We start from the raw sequence: 15,924 nt of genomic DNA on the forward strand, positions 1-15,924 counted from the left end.
GATGTAGTTGTTTTGCACAGGGCTGTCTCGAGATGTCAGCTCCCTCTAACATCTGACTTAGAGACGGTACTTAGTTGCACGCTGCCGACACGCTCTGAACATAGCAGATCTACAAGCTCACACAAACGTGTCACAATGCACGTGGTGTGAGCTTTTAGATCAGCTTTGGTGCACGACAACGTGTGCAAAATGTGTCAAGCACAGTCAAGGTACAGACATTTGGCATCAAAGACACAAACCTTTGCTGGAACCTGATAGACACTATAGACTATAAATGGCTGTAGCGACTTTCCGACCTGCAGCTTTCCGAACTCTAATTCGGGGTAATGCTTTTCAGAAGATGCGAGTGATGTCATTTTTGAGTTGAACTGGACCTTTCTGACGAAAGGTCGGGGGCAGTATGGATAGGCCTTTAAGTTAAGGCATAAGAGCTGGTACTTGGAGTAGTTCACCCCCAAAATGACTTTTTTTCTATTGATTACTCACGCCATGGAGACCTTTTTGTTTTTTGTCGCATTCCTAAGACAAATCATTTATTATAGAAAACTTACCCTGAGGGTTTCCCCATCCATTGCCATGCATTTGGGTCCCCCCTCCAGGGCCATGCATTTGGGTCTCCATCCGGAATCAATGGGGGTAAATTTACTATAATCACATTTTTGTCTTGCGACAAATACAAAAAAATATTATTGAAATCAAGTCTCTATGGCATGAGTAATCAATAGGAAAAAAAAAATCATTTTGGGGGAGAACTACTCCTTTAAGACAATCAAAATAGTGCCCCTTGTCTCTAGATTCTAGAAGCTGGCTGTCTTTTAGAAAAAGACACTAAACCAAAGTGGCGTCTGCAATTGCAAGTGACATTGACATTATACTCAAAAAGGTTTACTAATACTGAGATGTACTGTAATGCACTGTATCATGGATAACTTATAGTATCTGTGTGTTGAACATCGTTCAACCCCGACCCCACTCCTCAACGCACAACTATGACGAACCCCCTGAACTTGACAAAACAGAAAGGATATAGCCGTCCCACTCGATATCCTTGGATGATCAGTCCAACTCAAGAGTCTTCGCACCATAGGAAGAATGCAATGATATTTATTGATATGAACATGGATGATATTTGACATGAATGCAATCATATTTATTGATAAGAATAAACAATATTTGGTGTGGCAGAGTAAAACATGTTGGCACGGAGCCCATCACAGAGAAGAATCACATCAGATCCGCCCTGATCAGATCCTGCCTGCTGAAGTTAGGGTTAAGTGTGTTGCTGGGACAGAGAAAGTGCGATGATAAAGATGATTTTCTCCTTATTTGTGTCGCTGAAAAAATACATTTTAGTATGAACATTTTGGTAATATTATGTGGCTTGTGATGGTCAGGTCCAATATTTAGTTCAGTGACTAAATCTAGTTCAGTGACCATCCATACTATAATTTTAGAGAGAGGTCAGTAGTACTGTCAGTCACAAAATGCATTTCCACCTTTATCTCTTCAGCAACTGATCCCAATTTTCACATGACATTGGCCATTAGCATTATACTGACGGTGACCGAGCCCGATTTCCATTTTTACCAAATTCAAGATATTTATTCGCGTTTCTTCACCACTTCTGTACAGCACAGCCTGTTCAGCTCAGCCTGTTGTCAGGGTTACGGTCCGTTCCTCCAGGCCATGGGATCCCATAGCCCCACACACACCTCTCTCACAGTTAGGAATGTTGCAGTGAAGAGACACACACTCTCTCTCTCTCTCTCTCTCTCTCTCTCTCTCTCTCTGCATGCATGGGTCATGCATGCACCGGGTCATCTTTCAACGGGTATGGAAAAACTATGTGGAGTAAGTGCATACATCCCCATACCTCTATTCACCTAATTTTGCTGTTAAATTATTTGTATCCATCATAAATATACACTCCTCCATGGGCTGCTCCTTACATTATGATGCTCCCACATATTCTCACGCACGCACCAGTTACAGTAACTTTCCCCACAACCCACACATATTTTGGAGCACATATCTTTGAACGGGTAAGGTCTAGTGGAGCTAAAGAATGGTTCAGAAGCTACATGTGATCACGTTCACTCTCCCATTATGAATAGACTCCAAACCTGCTTCCCGCCTCCTAAAAGGGTTCCCATATCTGTCACGCGGATGTGGGAAGTAAACCGGAGATTCTGTGTCTTGCTGTTTCCGTCTTGGCCTGAACAGAGCCAAGACTCACAGCGCTCACAGCGCGGCACTGCGAGCTTGTAGATCTGCTGTTTTTTTTTTAAATCGTGAAAATGTGTGCAAATCTTTGAATATGTGTATTTTTTAAGGGAACATTTGTAACTCAAATATTGCTTCTGGGGAGGTCCCTGGAACTAAATATTTTGAGATGGAGGTCCGTGGCCAAATACATATCATTTTGGGGTGAAAAGGTTTGAGCACCACTGACATAAAAACATAGGTTTTTCAAAAAGCCTTAGAAGGATTTGAAACATTCAAAGACTTGCACAAAGTTCACGATTTTTCAAAAATAGCAGATATACAAGCTCGCAGCATGGCACTCGGTGCCGCGCTGTGAGCTTGTATATCTGCTATTTTTCAATAGCTAAAGCACCCAGGGCCCAGAATTTGGTGCGACACACCTGAGCAGGACCAAATGTGGTGATTGAGTTGCCGGGTGAGGAATGTAAGGAATGGCACCTTGCTCAGTCCCTCAGTCGTTTTAAAACTCCCTATTCTGTTGGTATACTTGAATGTGTCCCTTAACCCTTAAGTTCTGTTCAGATTCACTACACCTTCGTTCTGTTCGGGTCATTTTGACCCGGTGGATATTTGGTTTAAAAAAAACAACACTAATATAAATTTTAACTTAACAAATCATCATGATACATTGACTTTGACTCAATACCAAACAATTCATATGATATATTTGGTAAATGTTTGCATTTCTGCTTTGCTATATCACATTAAACACTGAAAGAGCTAGGCGTTTTTACTGATTTAGCTGAAATCCATGTAAAAAAAAACGACTTCATTTAATACTGGGCAATATTGCTCATGCTTATAGGAAGGGGGGGAGGGTTCGGAATGGGGCTTCGGAAGGGGGGTGTTAGAAGTGGGGGTGACTGTGTGTCTGTGTTTTGGCATAATACTGTGTATTTCTGTGCTTCCGGGTCAAAATGACCCGAACAGCACTTAAGGTTCAAAAAATATGAGGGGGGTGTAGCATGGGTGTAGTGCAAAAATATTTTTTTTACATGTTCATCTCAGAAGAATCTTTAAGGCCAGTGAGTTTCAGGTGGAAACATTTTTAACTTCTACCTTTTTTTTCCAAATGAAAATGTAAAACGGGTCAAAATGACCCGAACAGCACTTAAGGGTTAAAACATCTCATAACATTGCCCTAAAGAATGAGCATTAATATTGCGTTTGATGATGGAATTACTTAGCTAGGAATTACTCTGTCTCTGGCAGAGCGTCATTCCATGCACTGGCATTTATCTTTCATTTTAGAATAGAGTCTGGTTTGTCCAGTTCTTTTTGTTTCTATTTTTTTGTATTTATTTTTTTGCATTTTATTTTTGAAAAGACAAAAATGCAAAGGGAGCATTAGTATGATAGTAAAATCATGAAATGCAAGTTTGTCATTTGATAATGCAATAATATAATTAATTAGGTTTGATATGTAATGTCAGGCCTTTGAGGAGGAGGAATGAGCATAATTCTTTCTCTGGAGACTTCAGTATGTGTGAGAAAGCACAAAAAAAGTGGTTCTCCCCTTTAAGTAAAATATTTCCTTCTAAAGCATGTTTTTTCTTACTATGCACTCTCTCTCTCTCTCTCTCTGTGTGTGTGTGTGTGTGTGTGTGTGTGTGTGTGTGTGTGTGTGTGTGTGTGTGCACGCGCGTGCGTGTGTGCGTGCAATGCACGCCGTGCATACCTTTTACGGTGTTTGACATGAATGGAATTTCCCCGTCTAAGTAACGCCCATAATGTTCCGAGTAGTTGGCCAGTGTGTCTATTGGTAGTCCTGATCCCATCGTCTGAAGGGACTGCGTGGGATGGCTAGTCGCTAAGCAACCACAGTTAATAGCAAACAAGTCAAGTGGGACTTTACAACTTCAGGGTGCACGTCGTGTTTGACTCCTGAATCAAATCAAATGAATATAGCACAATAAAAATAACAATTGTTGACCAAAGTGCTGCACCAAAGCACAAGTTCGGGTATTAGAATAATTTCATTCATTGATTTATGAGTTCTAGCCTATAATTACAGTGATTGTAGTAGCTTATGATGAATTATAATTATCTTTATAAAGCAGTGTTACAACATAATTTTTTGTTTTTAATGTACATGTAAGCAGGGATCAGCAACCTTTTTTTTTTTTTTTTAATTTTTATCCCACGATTTTTGTAACCCATTTTTTTCACCCGGTGCCAATTGCCTAAGCTGTGATCCTGGGCTCTACTCTACCTCTGCCAACCTGGGGAGGGCCCCGAACTGAGCTCATGCTTCCTTCAATGCATGAGGAGTGAGCAGGCCGCTTCTTATCACCTGACAGGGGGAGCTTCCCCGGTTGGACGTAGCACGTGGAAGGAACACGTTATTCCAACCAGTTCCATTCCCCTCCATCAGGCGCCCCGGCTGGCCAGGGGAGGCTTTATAGAGACCAGGATTACTGCATGTTTTTGTGAGGGTATCTACCCTAGGAGACACGGGGAGAACATGCAAACTCCACACAGAAAGGCCCTTTTGCCAACCCCACCTAGGGTGTGGGCACTGATGACACAGAGGAGGGAACACGCCCCCAGCACCCACAGTGTCCCCCGACGGGAATCGAACCCAGGACCTTCTAGCTGTGAGGCGACAGCACTACTGACTTATGTCAGCAACCTTTTTGACATAAGGCTAATTAAGTGCCATTTTCATTTTTTTGAATGATCAGTGTTCCATATCAACATTATGACACCATCCACATGTAATGTTCAACTGATTTTGATTGATTGATTGATTGATTGATTGATTGATCTAACACTTTATTAGAAGTTTGCATGTGAAAAGCACAGGACAGTACAATTCAGATACAAGGACTACAAGGATTTAAACCCTATAAGCACAATGGCTTGTTTATATGCTTAACAACATACTATGAGAATTGAGAAATGTCGCAGCTTGTCCCTGTGTAATCAGTCAGTCAGTACACATTTTTACAGTCTATTGGTTGTTCCCTTGTCACTGTGACATCACCTATGTAAAAGTCCATATATGGGTATTCCCCAGAAAAGGCCCGGATCTACCATATGGGCACTTTGGGCACATGCCCCATCAAGGGCCCTCCAAAAAAAACAAAATCTTCTTTTTTTTTCTTTTTTTTTTTTAATCAGAATGAAATAAATGATGTCCACCACCCCCTGAAACAAATGCTGTGAGAATGCTGCTGAAAAGTGCTGATTGTGTTAATACTGTACAATGTACAATATTTCATGAAAGTCAAGTCAACTGATTAAAACTCCGCCGGGCCGCGCTGAGCCAACTGCTGCTGCAGATGTTATATTGGACCTACATGCCTACATATACCTACAAAACATTTTGCGCGCACACAGGGGCCCCTTTGTGCTTCAGTGCCCAGGTAGTCGGGGGCCTAAGGGAGATCACATGCGCTAATCAGTCTAAAAGCGCGAAATGTTGCACAGATGTAGCCCAGGGTATGCTCTAATGATTTAGCTAGGGCGCCCGAGTCGGCGACCTTCGGGGTCACCACAGCGGCCAAAAAGTTGGGCTCCCATCGACTTTCTATACAGGAGGAAAATACCCAGAAAAACACTGGGTATTTAAGTTGGATGAGAGGGGTCTAACTAGGGGTTTGTAATGATGCTGAATCCATTGCAAGCATTTGTTTTGCACAAAAAACATTCCTTGGGCTACAGATGGCCTCAGAAAATTATGGTTTAGTGATGAAAAGTGATGAGTCATCACTTTTCAGAGTTTTTTGGGTGCTTTCTGGAGCTGTGGCGACCCCAAAGGTCGCCGACTCGGGCGCCCTAGCTAAATCATTAGTGCATGCCCTGAGCTACATCTGTGCAAAATGTGGCGCTTTTAGACTGATTAGTGTGGGATATTCTTAAGGCCCCCGAGTTAGGGCCCGTACACATTGAGCCCTCTGGGCCCTTGGGCCCTCTGAGGTGTTAATCAAGCCCTGCAGAATCTCTTTTATGCCAATACGAAGATCCCTGATGTCATCGATATCACTGGCCAAATGATGGCCAAGCCATGCTCATATCTGCTTGGCTGGTTCAGATAGGGATCTCCATGTATATGGGCATAAAATATATTGTATGCATATGGATAGCCTACATAGATTACTATGATGAATAAATGATAAAATAAAATAAAAAGTACATATATGGGCATTCCCAGAAACAAAATATATGGAGATTTCTGATGTCATCAATCTCAGGCCCTAAAACTGGCCCGAGAGCCTGCTTTACTCTGATTTACACCCTACCTTCCCCGAAATGGTTAATATTAAGTCCATATATGTATATATGGATATATAGGCTATTAATAAAGGATAAAATAAATAAAATCTCCATATACAGTATTGGCATTCCCAGATGATGACCTGTTATGGTACCCCCTTATGCCCATATATGGAGATCTCCAGGCATCAAACCCAGGCCCTAACTCGCCAAGACGGTCTTCATTGATAGGTGTACAGTAGTCTGACAGGAAACTGGGAGGGTTGACACACAGCAAAGGTCATTAGGATCGGGAGTCGGGACTCGAACCTGCGACGCTGCAAGGGCTGGATTACCAGACTAGGTGCCTGGATCACTACCTGGCTGTGGCCCAGGCCTGACATTCCATTGTTGACTATCATGCAGCGATCTCCATGCATGGTATCTGGTCCGATATAGGCCTACATCACTGGCCAGATGGCCAAGAATTGGCGCGCATGTTGCCCTGAGGCGTCTTATTTACTAGTTTTATATTCTTCTAGAAATATTATCAGGATGTAGGCCTAAGTAATGATCATTATAGACTCAATAGGCTTATAACCCACTTAACCTATCCCAGACTAGTATCAAATGCATAGAAATAGTATAATCTAAATAAAACATAGGTGCTTGGTCTACGTGGGCTACGTTTTTCTTCGGCTATTTTTCTATGCATTTGATGTATTGATGTTGATGTAGCCTACTGATTAGATTTATTGTGATTTTGATTGAATACTTTATCAGACTTCTGTATGGGAAAAAGTACAAGAGCACAGTACAGTTCACTGATACACGGTCAACTAAAAGGAGGAACTCAGAGTGAAACAGAGAAGGGAGAGATTGGCACGCAGACTTGGTCCTTCTTGCAAAGGAGCATGTGGACCCCTAGTGGCCTTTATATAGAATGTCGTGTACCAGTATGGTCAGAGCCCGGATAGCTCAGTCGGTAGAGCATCAGACTTTTAATCTGAGGGTCCAGGGTTCAAGTCCCTGTTCGGGCGGTACGTTTTTAGAATAGTTGAACCAATTAAGAAACAGCCACCGTCTGACCTAACATCTGCTGTGTGAATGCAGCAAGGAGCAAGAGGGTTGTCCGTTGAAATATAAGTCAAACCCCTGTTCCATCTGCACTTTGGTATCAATCTACAAAGTAACTGGTAACTAAAGTTTTCAAATAAATGTAGTGTGGAGTAAAAGTACAATGGTTTGATCCGAGATGTAGTGAAGAAGTGAAAGTGTTGCAAATTGGAAATATATAGAACAAATGTTGTTACTGTACTTAGAGGAGTAGTTCCTCCCCAACATTAGGCTACTTTTGTTTCTATTGATTATTCATGTCATAGAGACTTGAGTATTTGTTATTTTTATTTTTTGCATTCCTTAGACAATCATTTGATTTAATAAATGTACTCCCATTGATTGGCAAATAGGTTACAAAAATATTATTGAATTTATAAGTCTCCATGGCATGCATGAGTAATCAATAGAAAGAAGAAAAAAAAACATTTTTTGGGGGGGAAATAAAAAGTACTGTACTGAAAGTTTAAGTATAGTACTTAACTAAGTACATTTATTTATTTACACCACTGGTAAAAACCCGTAATGTAACAACTAATTCTAAAAACTAAACTCATAAAGACGTAACAGTGAGAACCAGGTGAACTCCAGCTGGTTGCCCCCAACAACCCACTCACCCAATCACGAGCCGACTAACAACAACAACGACGACGCGTCCTTACGGGCAATGGGACCTGGAACTTTCCTAACTCCCCATTGGTCGCCGCACATGTCATTTCCCTGCTTCCTGCTTTGGGGCATTTGTTATTAATTTGATGTGGACTATGTAATGTTGACCGAGTTCACCCTCCTCAGAGTAGGATAAAAGTTATTGGTAAGTGGGTTTTTTACAATATTATTGTCATTAGGTTATTGTGATGTTCTTTTTTTATTAGCTTTTCGCCCCAAAACAAACGATCAATGGCTGGATATTTAGGCAACGTTAAAAATGCACTTGTTGTGATGAGATAGGAAGTCTATGAAGTTGTAATGCGTCGTACGGCTGTGTGTCGCTCGTCCGAAAACAGCCGATCTGCAATACAGGCTACAGCCGATCTGCAATACAGGCTACAGCCGATCGTGTGAGCTTGTAGATCAGTGTGGTTCCTAAACCTTTCAGGTTGAGACCTATTGAGACCCAAAAGAGAGATCAGACGTTTGCCAAACTACCCAAAGTTTCCCAAACTAGAGAAAATAGCTGATCTGCAAGCTCACAATGCACAAAGCCATTTGTTTTATAATTTATGGAATTTTTTTCTTTGATTTCTGCGTGAAATTACTGGAAAATAACAATAATAATAATACATAAGTCATTGAATTTTGTTTTTAATTTACGAGAGAAGAAAATAAGCTTTTTGGTAATGTTTTTTTTCATATATTTTGAATAATAATAATTAAAAAGTTTTAAACTAAATGTAGGAAACCAAAAACAAAGGGACCCATACCAGTAAGACACCCTAAGGGCGAGAAGCGACCTCGCCCTGAATCAACAGAGACCGATACAATATGACATGGGAATTCCCAAATATGGGCTTAAAGGACAGTTTAATTTGAAGTGTCACTCGCTTTGCGACAACCACACTGGTTATCATGAGACTGACACAATATGTCCATGTATGGGCATTCCCAGATATGGGCTTAATATTGCTGACATCATGGATCTTGGCCGTACATGGAGCATGACATGAGGTGTGACAGACGCACACACATGATCTGCAGGTTTTCATACTAAATGTCACCTATGGTCGCAAAAAATCTCTCCGCGACCCACAAATGGGTCCCGACCCAGTGTTTGGGAACCAGTGTTGTAGATTACAGTAAGGTCGTTGTTTTTTGGAGGAGTTCCTGAGTTGAATTCATTCTACTGCTTCTGCCACTAAGAAAATGGAATGCCCTAGTACCAACACCCTCCTTCAAAAAACGCTCTAAGAGAGCACATACCAGGTTATCTGTCTCACTGCAATTTGTAACTGGTCCCTGTAAAACGTCGAAACTAATATCACCAGAAATCACCAGCCCCACATTCCCCAACTGTTTAATGTACATATTTTCTTTTATGTTTTTCCTTTTTTGTTATACTACTAGTATATATGATGTTTTTGCGACTCAGGTCGCAAGTTACTATGAAAAGCTCCACCGGCTGTCTGTCTGTCCGTCCGTCCGTCTGTCTGTCTGTCCGTCACATCACACTTTTGCCCTATATTATCTCCGCTAAAGTTGGCCATATTGATGCCAAACTTTGCGCACACACACACACACACACACACACACTCCTTGGATGGCAAATCACAACCTCTGCCCCTGATTTCTCACATGGCCCTGCTCTAGCGCCACCATCAGGCCGTTTTTTTGCAAAACACATTTTTGGACACTGCTCCTACAGATTTTGGCCTAAAATCACGCAAAGCGGTACACACACAGTATCTCTAAAGTCATGTCATTAACATGGATCTGTCCCATTTCCCTGTTACCCTTCTGATTGGCTACGATTGCCTTCTAAAGTTTGTGTATGCGATGTGACAGTCGCTTATCTCCAGATTAGGGAGTCTTACTGGTATTATTGTATATTATTGTTTGTATTCAAAATGTCAAGATGAATTGAATACACAGGACCACAATGGAAATAAGTCCTGCTTTTTGTGTTATCCTTTCAGCACCTTTTATATATACTGTACATTTGTACCACTGTACCTTTTTTGATTGATTGATTGAATACTTTATTAGAAGTTCGCATAGGAAAAGTACAGCACAGGACAGTTCAGATACAAGGTCTGCCAATATGATTAAAACCCAATAAAGCACTCCTTTTGTACTCAAACTCATAGAGAAAAACTGTTATTATGCAACTGTTTTGCAAACTGTTAATAAGGTATTCAATCGATCAAGCAACAACGCGGCAGTGACAAGCAACTAACAACCCTTTTCCTTGTTTCAGAGAAAAATTAAGGGCTTTAAATTTTGAGTCACACACAAAGCACAACAACAACAATGTCGGGGGCTCACGAACAAAGTAAAAGACGGCGCTCCCCGCGGTGGTACCTGATCACCACGGACCTAAAGGTCCAGGACCAGCTGGAGGGGACCATCAGGCTGGAGCAAGGCAACATGTGCGTGGAGATGTCAGACCCTGTGGGCCTGGGGAGGAGCAGGGTGGACCAAGTGTGGGTGAAGGTAACGTGTCAGTGTCACAATGTTAGGGACTTTAAGCAACGACGGCTACGGCAGTCCGCTACGGCAGTGTTTCTCAACCAGTGTGCCGCGGACCTTTGGTGTGCCCTTGAGATGCTTTGGTGTGTCCTTTGAAATTTTACAGTATAGTCACAATTTAATGACTTTTAAAACCTTTTTAATACCCCAAGAAAGAAAAGAAAAAAGACCATTACTGCATCAAAAGTAATCAACAAACTATATAAAAACTGGTCAAACATTGGCCAAATTGTAAAATAATATAAAAAAGAGGCAAACGTTTTGAAAATAGCCACACACACCGTATAATCTAGGTGTGCCCTGGGATCTTTGGTCAATGAAAAGTGTGCCCTGGGATCTTTTGGCTATGAAAAGTGTGCCCAGGCAGAAAAAAGGTTGACACTGCGCTACGGTGGATCAGTGCTCGATAGATAAACCTGCTTGCCGTCGCAGCCGTTCCTACTACGGCAGAAGCTATTTCCACGTAGCATCTACAACGTCTGCTGCATAGACGCGTCACCATGGGAACCAAAGAGCTCAGTAAAAGGGTGTGAACCCGTCGGCGGCGGCTGTTTTCTTAAGGATTTGGACCGCTACGGCGATTGCGTTTTAGCAGCTGTACTTCCGCCTGACGGAGCCGTCCTGAAAACCGTGCTTGCTTAAAGTCCCTATTATCTCTACTACAGGGGTCTTCCTACCGTGATAGGCAATATACGCAGTGTGACCTGGAGAAATGTTTTGTAGTCAAGCGTAGCCAGGCACGTGCACACATAGACATCAAAGGGGGCTTGAGCCCCTGCCCTTTTATCCGTCTGTAAAAAGTGCCCTATCCAGACCATGGATGCAGTTTTTACTGTGGTGAAAGAAATGCAAATGACCTCTTTCCATGCCATACCTGAAGGTAGCATTCAAGAGAATTGCCTTGTCCAAAATCTTATGTTGAAAGAATTGCCCTCTCTGTGTAGAAATCCATGCCGTTACGCCACATCTCCAGTATTGACTTGATTATGCTTAGTTCAGTGTGGTATCAGGCCCTGAAAATTATAAATATATTAGATATTTTCTTGTTTACACATGTGTGTGTGTGTGTGTGTGTGTGTGTGAGTGTGTGAGTGTGAGTGTGTGAGTGAGTGACTGAGTGAGAGAGTGAAATGTTCCACTATCCTGTCTAATGCAGTATAACTGGTCACTCATAAATCTCGCTATCTCATCTCCAATCTGAGAATTTTCTCTCTCTCTCTCTCTCTCTCTCTCTCTCTCTCTCTCTCTCCCTCTCCCTCCCTCTCTCTCTCTCTCTCTCTCTCTCTCTCTCTCTCTCAGGTCATAGACAACGGTATGATGATGAAGCTAGAGAGACAATTCCTGGTAGATGTTCCCAGTGACTTCTGTGGTCTGCTGGAGCCTGTTACTGACCCGGGAACCCGTTACAAACTGCTGCTAAGTAAGAATAATAATATATACACTGTACTGGCCATATTACTAATATTAATACTGCAGATTAGGGATGTCCGATATTATCGGCCGATATTAGCATAAAAATGTATATCGGAAAATATCAGTATCGGTATTTTTTGGGGGAAATAATAATATTTTTATGTTTTTTTTGTTCTTTTTTTTTTACAGGAATTATTACTGTATGGTAGTTAGGGGTGTGCCAAACATCGAATTGTATTTCTTATTGAGGTGAAATAAGTTACAATGACAATCTCTCTCCTTCACTGCCTGCTGCGCTAATGGCCCATCAAGCACCCTTCCACACAGCCGTGGAGGAATGTACTCTCAATTGACGCTCGTTAAGGCCTATTCAACTATTGACCTGACCTCTCTTTGATAGGTGTTGCTCACACAAGTAGCTAGTTTGCTTGGCTAGTTTCTAGCAACACACACACACACACACACACACACACACACACACACACACACACACACACACACACACACACACACACACACACACACACACACACACACACAGAACCAAATGGACCCTTATGGGTCTGTAACTCTAGAGTGTACAAATCAAAACAAATGGAACCTTATGGGTCTGTAACTCTAGAGTGTACAAATGGAACCAAATGGACCCTTAGGGGTCTGTAACTCTGAGTGTACAAATGGAACCAAATGGACCCTTACAGGTCTGTAACTCTTAGTGTACAAATGGAACCAAATGGACCCATTCCATTTGTACACTCTTAATATGATTTTAAAATATAAATTGAGGTCCCAGCGATATATAAATGCCATTAAATGGGGGTCAGTAACCTAATGCATTTCAAACTGGGAGTCCTTGAAATTGAAATGGTTGAGAATCACTGTTAGATAAAATATTAGCATATATCGGTATCGGAATTGGTTAATATCGGTATCGGGAATTAAGAGTTGGATATTATCGGTAATCGGTAAAAAAGTCAATATCGGACATCCCTACTGCAGATGGACAAGGGTGGCGGAGTCGGTAGCGCTGTCGCCTCACAACTAGAAGGTCCTGGGTTCTCTTCACGCTGAGGGATGCTGTGGGCCAGTAGGGACGGGACGATGTGAAAATGTCATCTCACGATTATTGTGACAAAAGAAATCACGATGTGAGCTTGTACAGTAGATCGGCTATTTTTTGGCAAAGTCACACGGCAGGCAGGCTGGCTGGCTAACTAAACATGCTTAAAAAGTTTGTTTCAACCGATCTGATCAATAACTTTTTCCAGACGGACACATGTACCATACGCATCCCGGGACTATATTCCTTTTGATACATAAAAAGAAAAAGGCTTTCACTTTCGTTTCAACACAGAGGACTGGAGTCAATGCCTATACTGCAGCTTAGCTTAGTGCTGCTACTCTGCTGTGGAGGGGATGATGATGATGATGATCACACAGATGGCGACTAGAGTATAGATGTTGGATCGTTATAAACATTATCGGCTATTGCCACTAGGTTTCAGTTGTCGGCTATTTTTGCAGTTGTCGGCTATTTTCACAACGCCTCGCGACGCGCTGTGAGCTTGTAGATCGGCTATTTTCACATTGCAACGCGACGCGTTGTGAGCTTGTAGATGGGCTATTTTCAAATAACCACGGTATAAAATAGGGCTAAAGTTTGCAAGTAAATGTACTAGTTACTTTACACCACTGAACTGATGTTCAAAATTGCTCTTCTAAGGTGTACAGTATGAGTATTATCAAAGCTCATCATAGTGGCATAAAAAAAAGACAATATATTCGTCAATCGCGATTATTTAGTATGACGATTAATCGTCTCCAGAAATTCCTAATCGCGACAGCCCTAATCACAACCTCCACCCCTGATTTCTCACATAGCCCTCTTCTAGTGCCACCAACAGGCCAATCTTTGCAAAACACATTTTTGGACACTGCTCCTACATACTTTGGCCTAAAATCACGCAAAACGGTACACAGTATCTACAGTATCTCTAAAGTCATCTACATTTAGGCTTTAACTCCTTTTTTCCCCTCTTTTCTTTTAAAGATGATCCTGGGAAGCTTCAGCGATTGGCTGCGGTGCCCCTGGGAACCCGCCTGTGGGCTCAGATCGGCCAACCAGACGAGCTGGCGGAGGCGGAGCTCCGACACAGAGGTCCTCTGACCAGAGGAAGCAGCTGTGTGCTGTTTGGGGTCCAGCTGAAAGTAAGATCTCTGTTTTCATGGTTAGGGTTAAGCCCTTTGCACACAGGACAGTTGCGTTTTTTTCGTTTGCGGCATGAATAAAACGCATTGGATTTGGTGTGCAAGGCTGTGCGGAATCGGCGCTGCGGATCCAAAAAGGAGTCATAAAAGGAGTGATGAGTTTTTTACCGCATGCGACAAGACGCACAAATCGAACTGGGTTCGATCGAGAAAAAAACGCACGGCGGCAGCCACTCGTCGCACGGCTAATTCGGAGCCGGTGTGCATGAGGTCATAGAGAATCATTGTTTTCTTTTATATTGTCCGTTTTATCCGTGCGATTAAACGCGCCTGTGTGCAAAGGGCTTTAGCCAGATGTTTTTTTTGGAGCGGCCAATACCCGTTATATCTGTCTGTCTGTCTGTCTGGCACTCTTTTATGCCCATATATGGTGTTCTGTGGGTGCCATGGCATTGGTTCAACATCTCATTGTTTCTACATCCCATTAGTCCGAATCTGGTGAATGTTAATCTGGTAAAAAGACTATGCCTAAACCTAAACCTAACCTCAGTAAAACTATGCCTAAACCTAGCCCAAACCCTAACCTCAGTAAAACTATGCCTAAACCTAAACCCTAAAACCTAAACCTAACCAAAGTAGGACTAATGAGATGTAGGACTTATGGGCAGTCCCCGTTCTATGTCCAGCCAGTCTGTGATGTCATCTCCAAATTTGGGCACAGTAGTGATGTCAGTCAGTGATGTCAGTTGGGCATTGTTACCATGGTGGCGACACTGTTTAGTATCAGTGATGTTAGCATGCAGACAGTTGACTCCCGCGATTTGGAAATGCTCCCGTCATACTGGGGCGACGGAGGTCTTGTGATGAGTATCTGGATAAAGCGGAAGTACAGTCTCCTACCCACTTCCGTTTCGTTTTTAACATCGCACACATTTATCCTAATATAAATAAAAATCATCTAAGCATATTTAGCTTGCATATTTAGCAGAAATGACATTTTAAAATATATTTTCACGATCGGAAATGCCAGCTTCTACAGTATTACTCGCCGAGTCGCCATTCAGGAGCTAACAGACTATGTAGCATTCGTAGATGGTGGAATAGTTGTCTGGCTATGCAAGACTACAATAATCGTGACATGAAATATTTTCATATTGTCCCATCCCTACACAGGAGGATGATTAGCTACTGCAGGGGTCTTCAACAGGGGGTCCGGGACCCCTAGGGGGTCCTCAGAGCTACTAGAGCTACTACAGGGGGTCCTCCAAATCTTTGTGTGATAGAACCTTTTTTTTCTTTATATTAACCACTTGAACCCGGCTATTGATCGGCTATTTTTGGCAAAGAGCTTTGGGTTAGAGGAAAAAAAAGAGCACACTAAGTAAGTACAGACTGAAAAGTTGTGTGTTTTTTTTTTTTTTTTTTTTTTAGGTATTGACGGTTCAAGTGGTTAAAGGCCCACTTCACCTCTGGGACTACCAGATCTTATTTTATTGTTGTTTGGGACAGAGATGCCCACGAGTCTCGTGATCACGAGTC

The 15,924-nt window shown here is 42.2% G+C and overlaps 1 protein-coding gene across 2 annotated transcripts in view; it reads left to right on the forward strand.

The window, feature by feature from the left end:
• Positions 1 to 8,324: 8,324 nt before the first annotated feature.
• The window catches only part of cyld3 (cylindromatosis (turban tumor syndrome) 3), a 35,470-nt gene continuing 27,870 nt past the window's right edge, over positions 8,325 to 15,924 (forward strand). Inside the window, exons 1-4 of one of the 2 annotated variants that reach the window (XM_080741887.1) lie at positions 8,325 to 8,392; positions 10,493 to 10,728; positions 12,064 to 12,184; positions 14,228 to 14,385. In XM_080741887.1, coding sequence (XP_080598013.1) covers positions 10,546 to 10,728; positions 12,064 to 12,184; positions 14,228 to 14,385 — 462 coding nt within the window. In that variant the 5' untranslated portion in view covers positions 8,325 to 8,392; positions 10,493 to 10,545. Of the gene's footprint in view, positions 8,393 to 10,415; positions 10,729 to 12,063; positions 12,185 to 14,227; positions 14,386 to 15,924 lie in introns of those variants that run through there. The other variant, XM_080741888.1, reaches the window with a different exon arrangement.

This window comes from Nannobrachium achirus (assembly GCF_963921795.1).
Source record: "Nannobrachium achirus genome assembly, chromosome: 14".
NCBI classification, from domain to species: Eukaryota; Metazoa; Chordata; class Actinopteri; order Myctophiformes; family Myctophidae; genus Nannobrachium; species Nannobrachium achirus.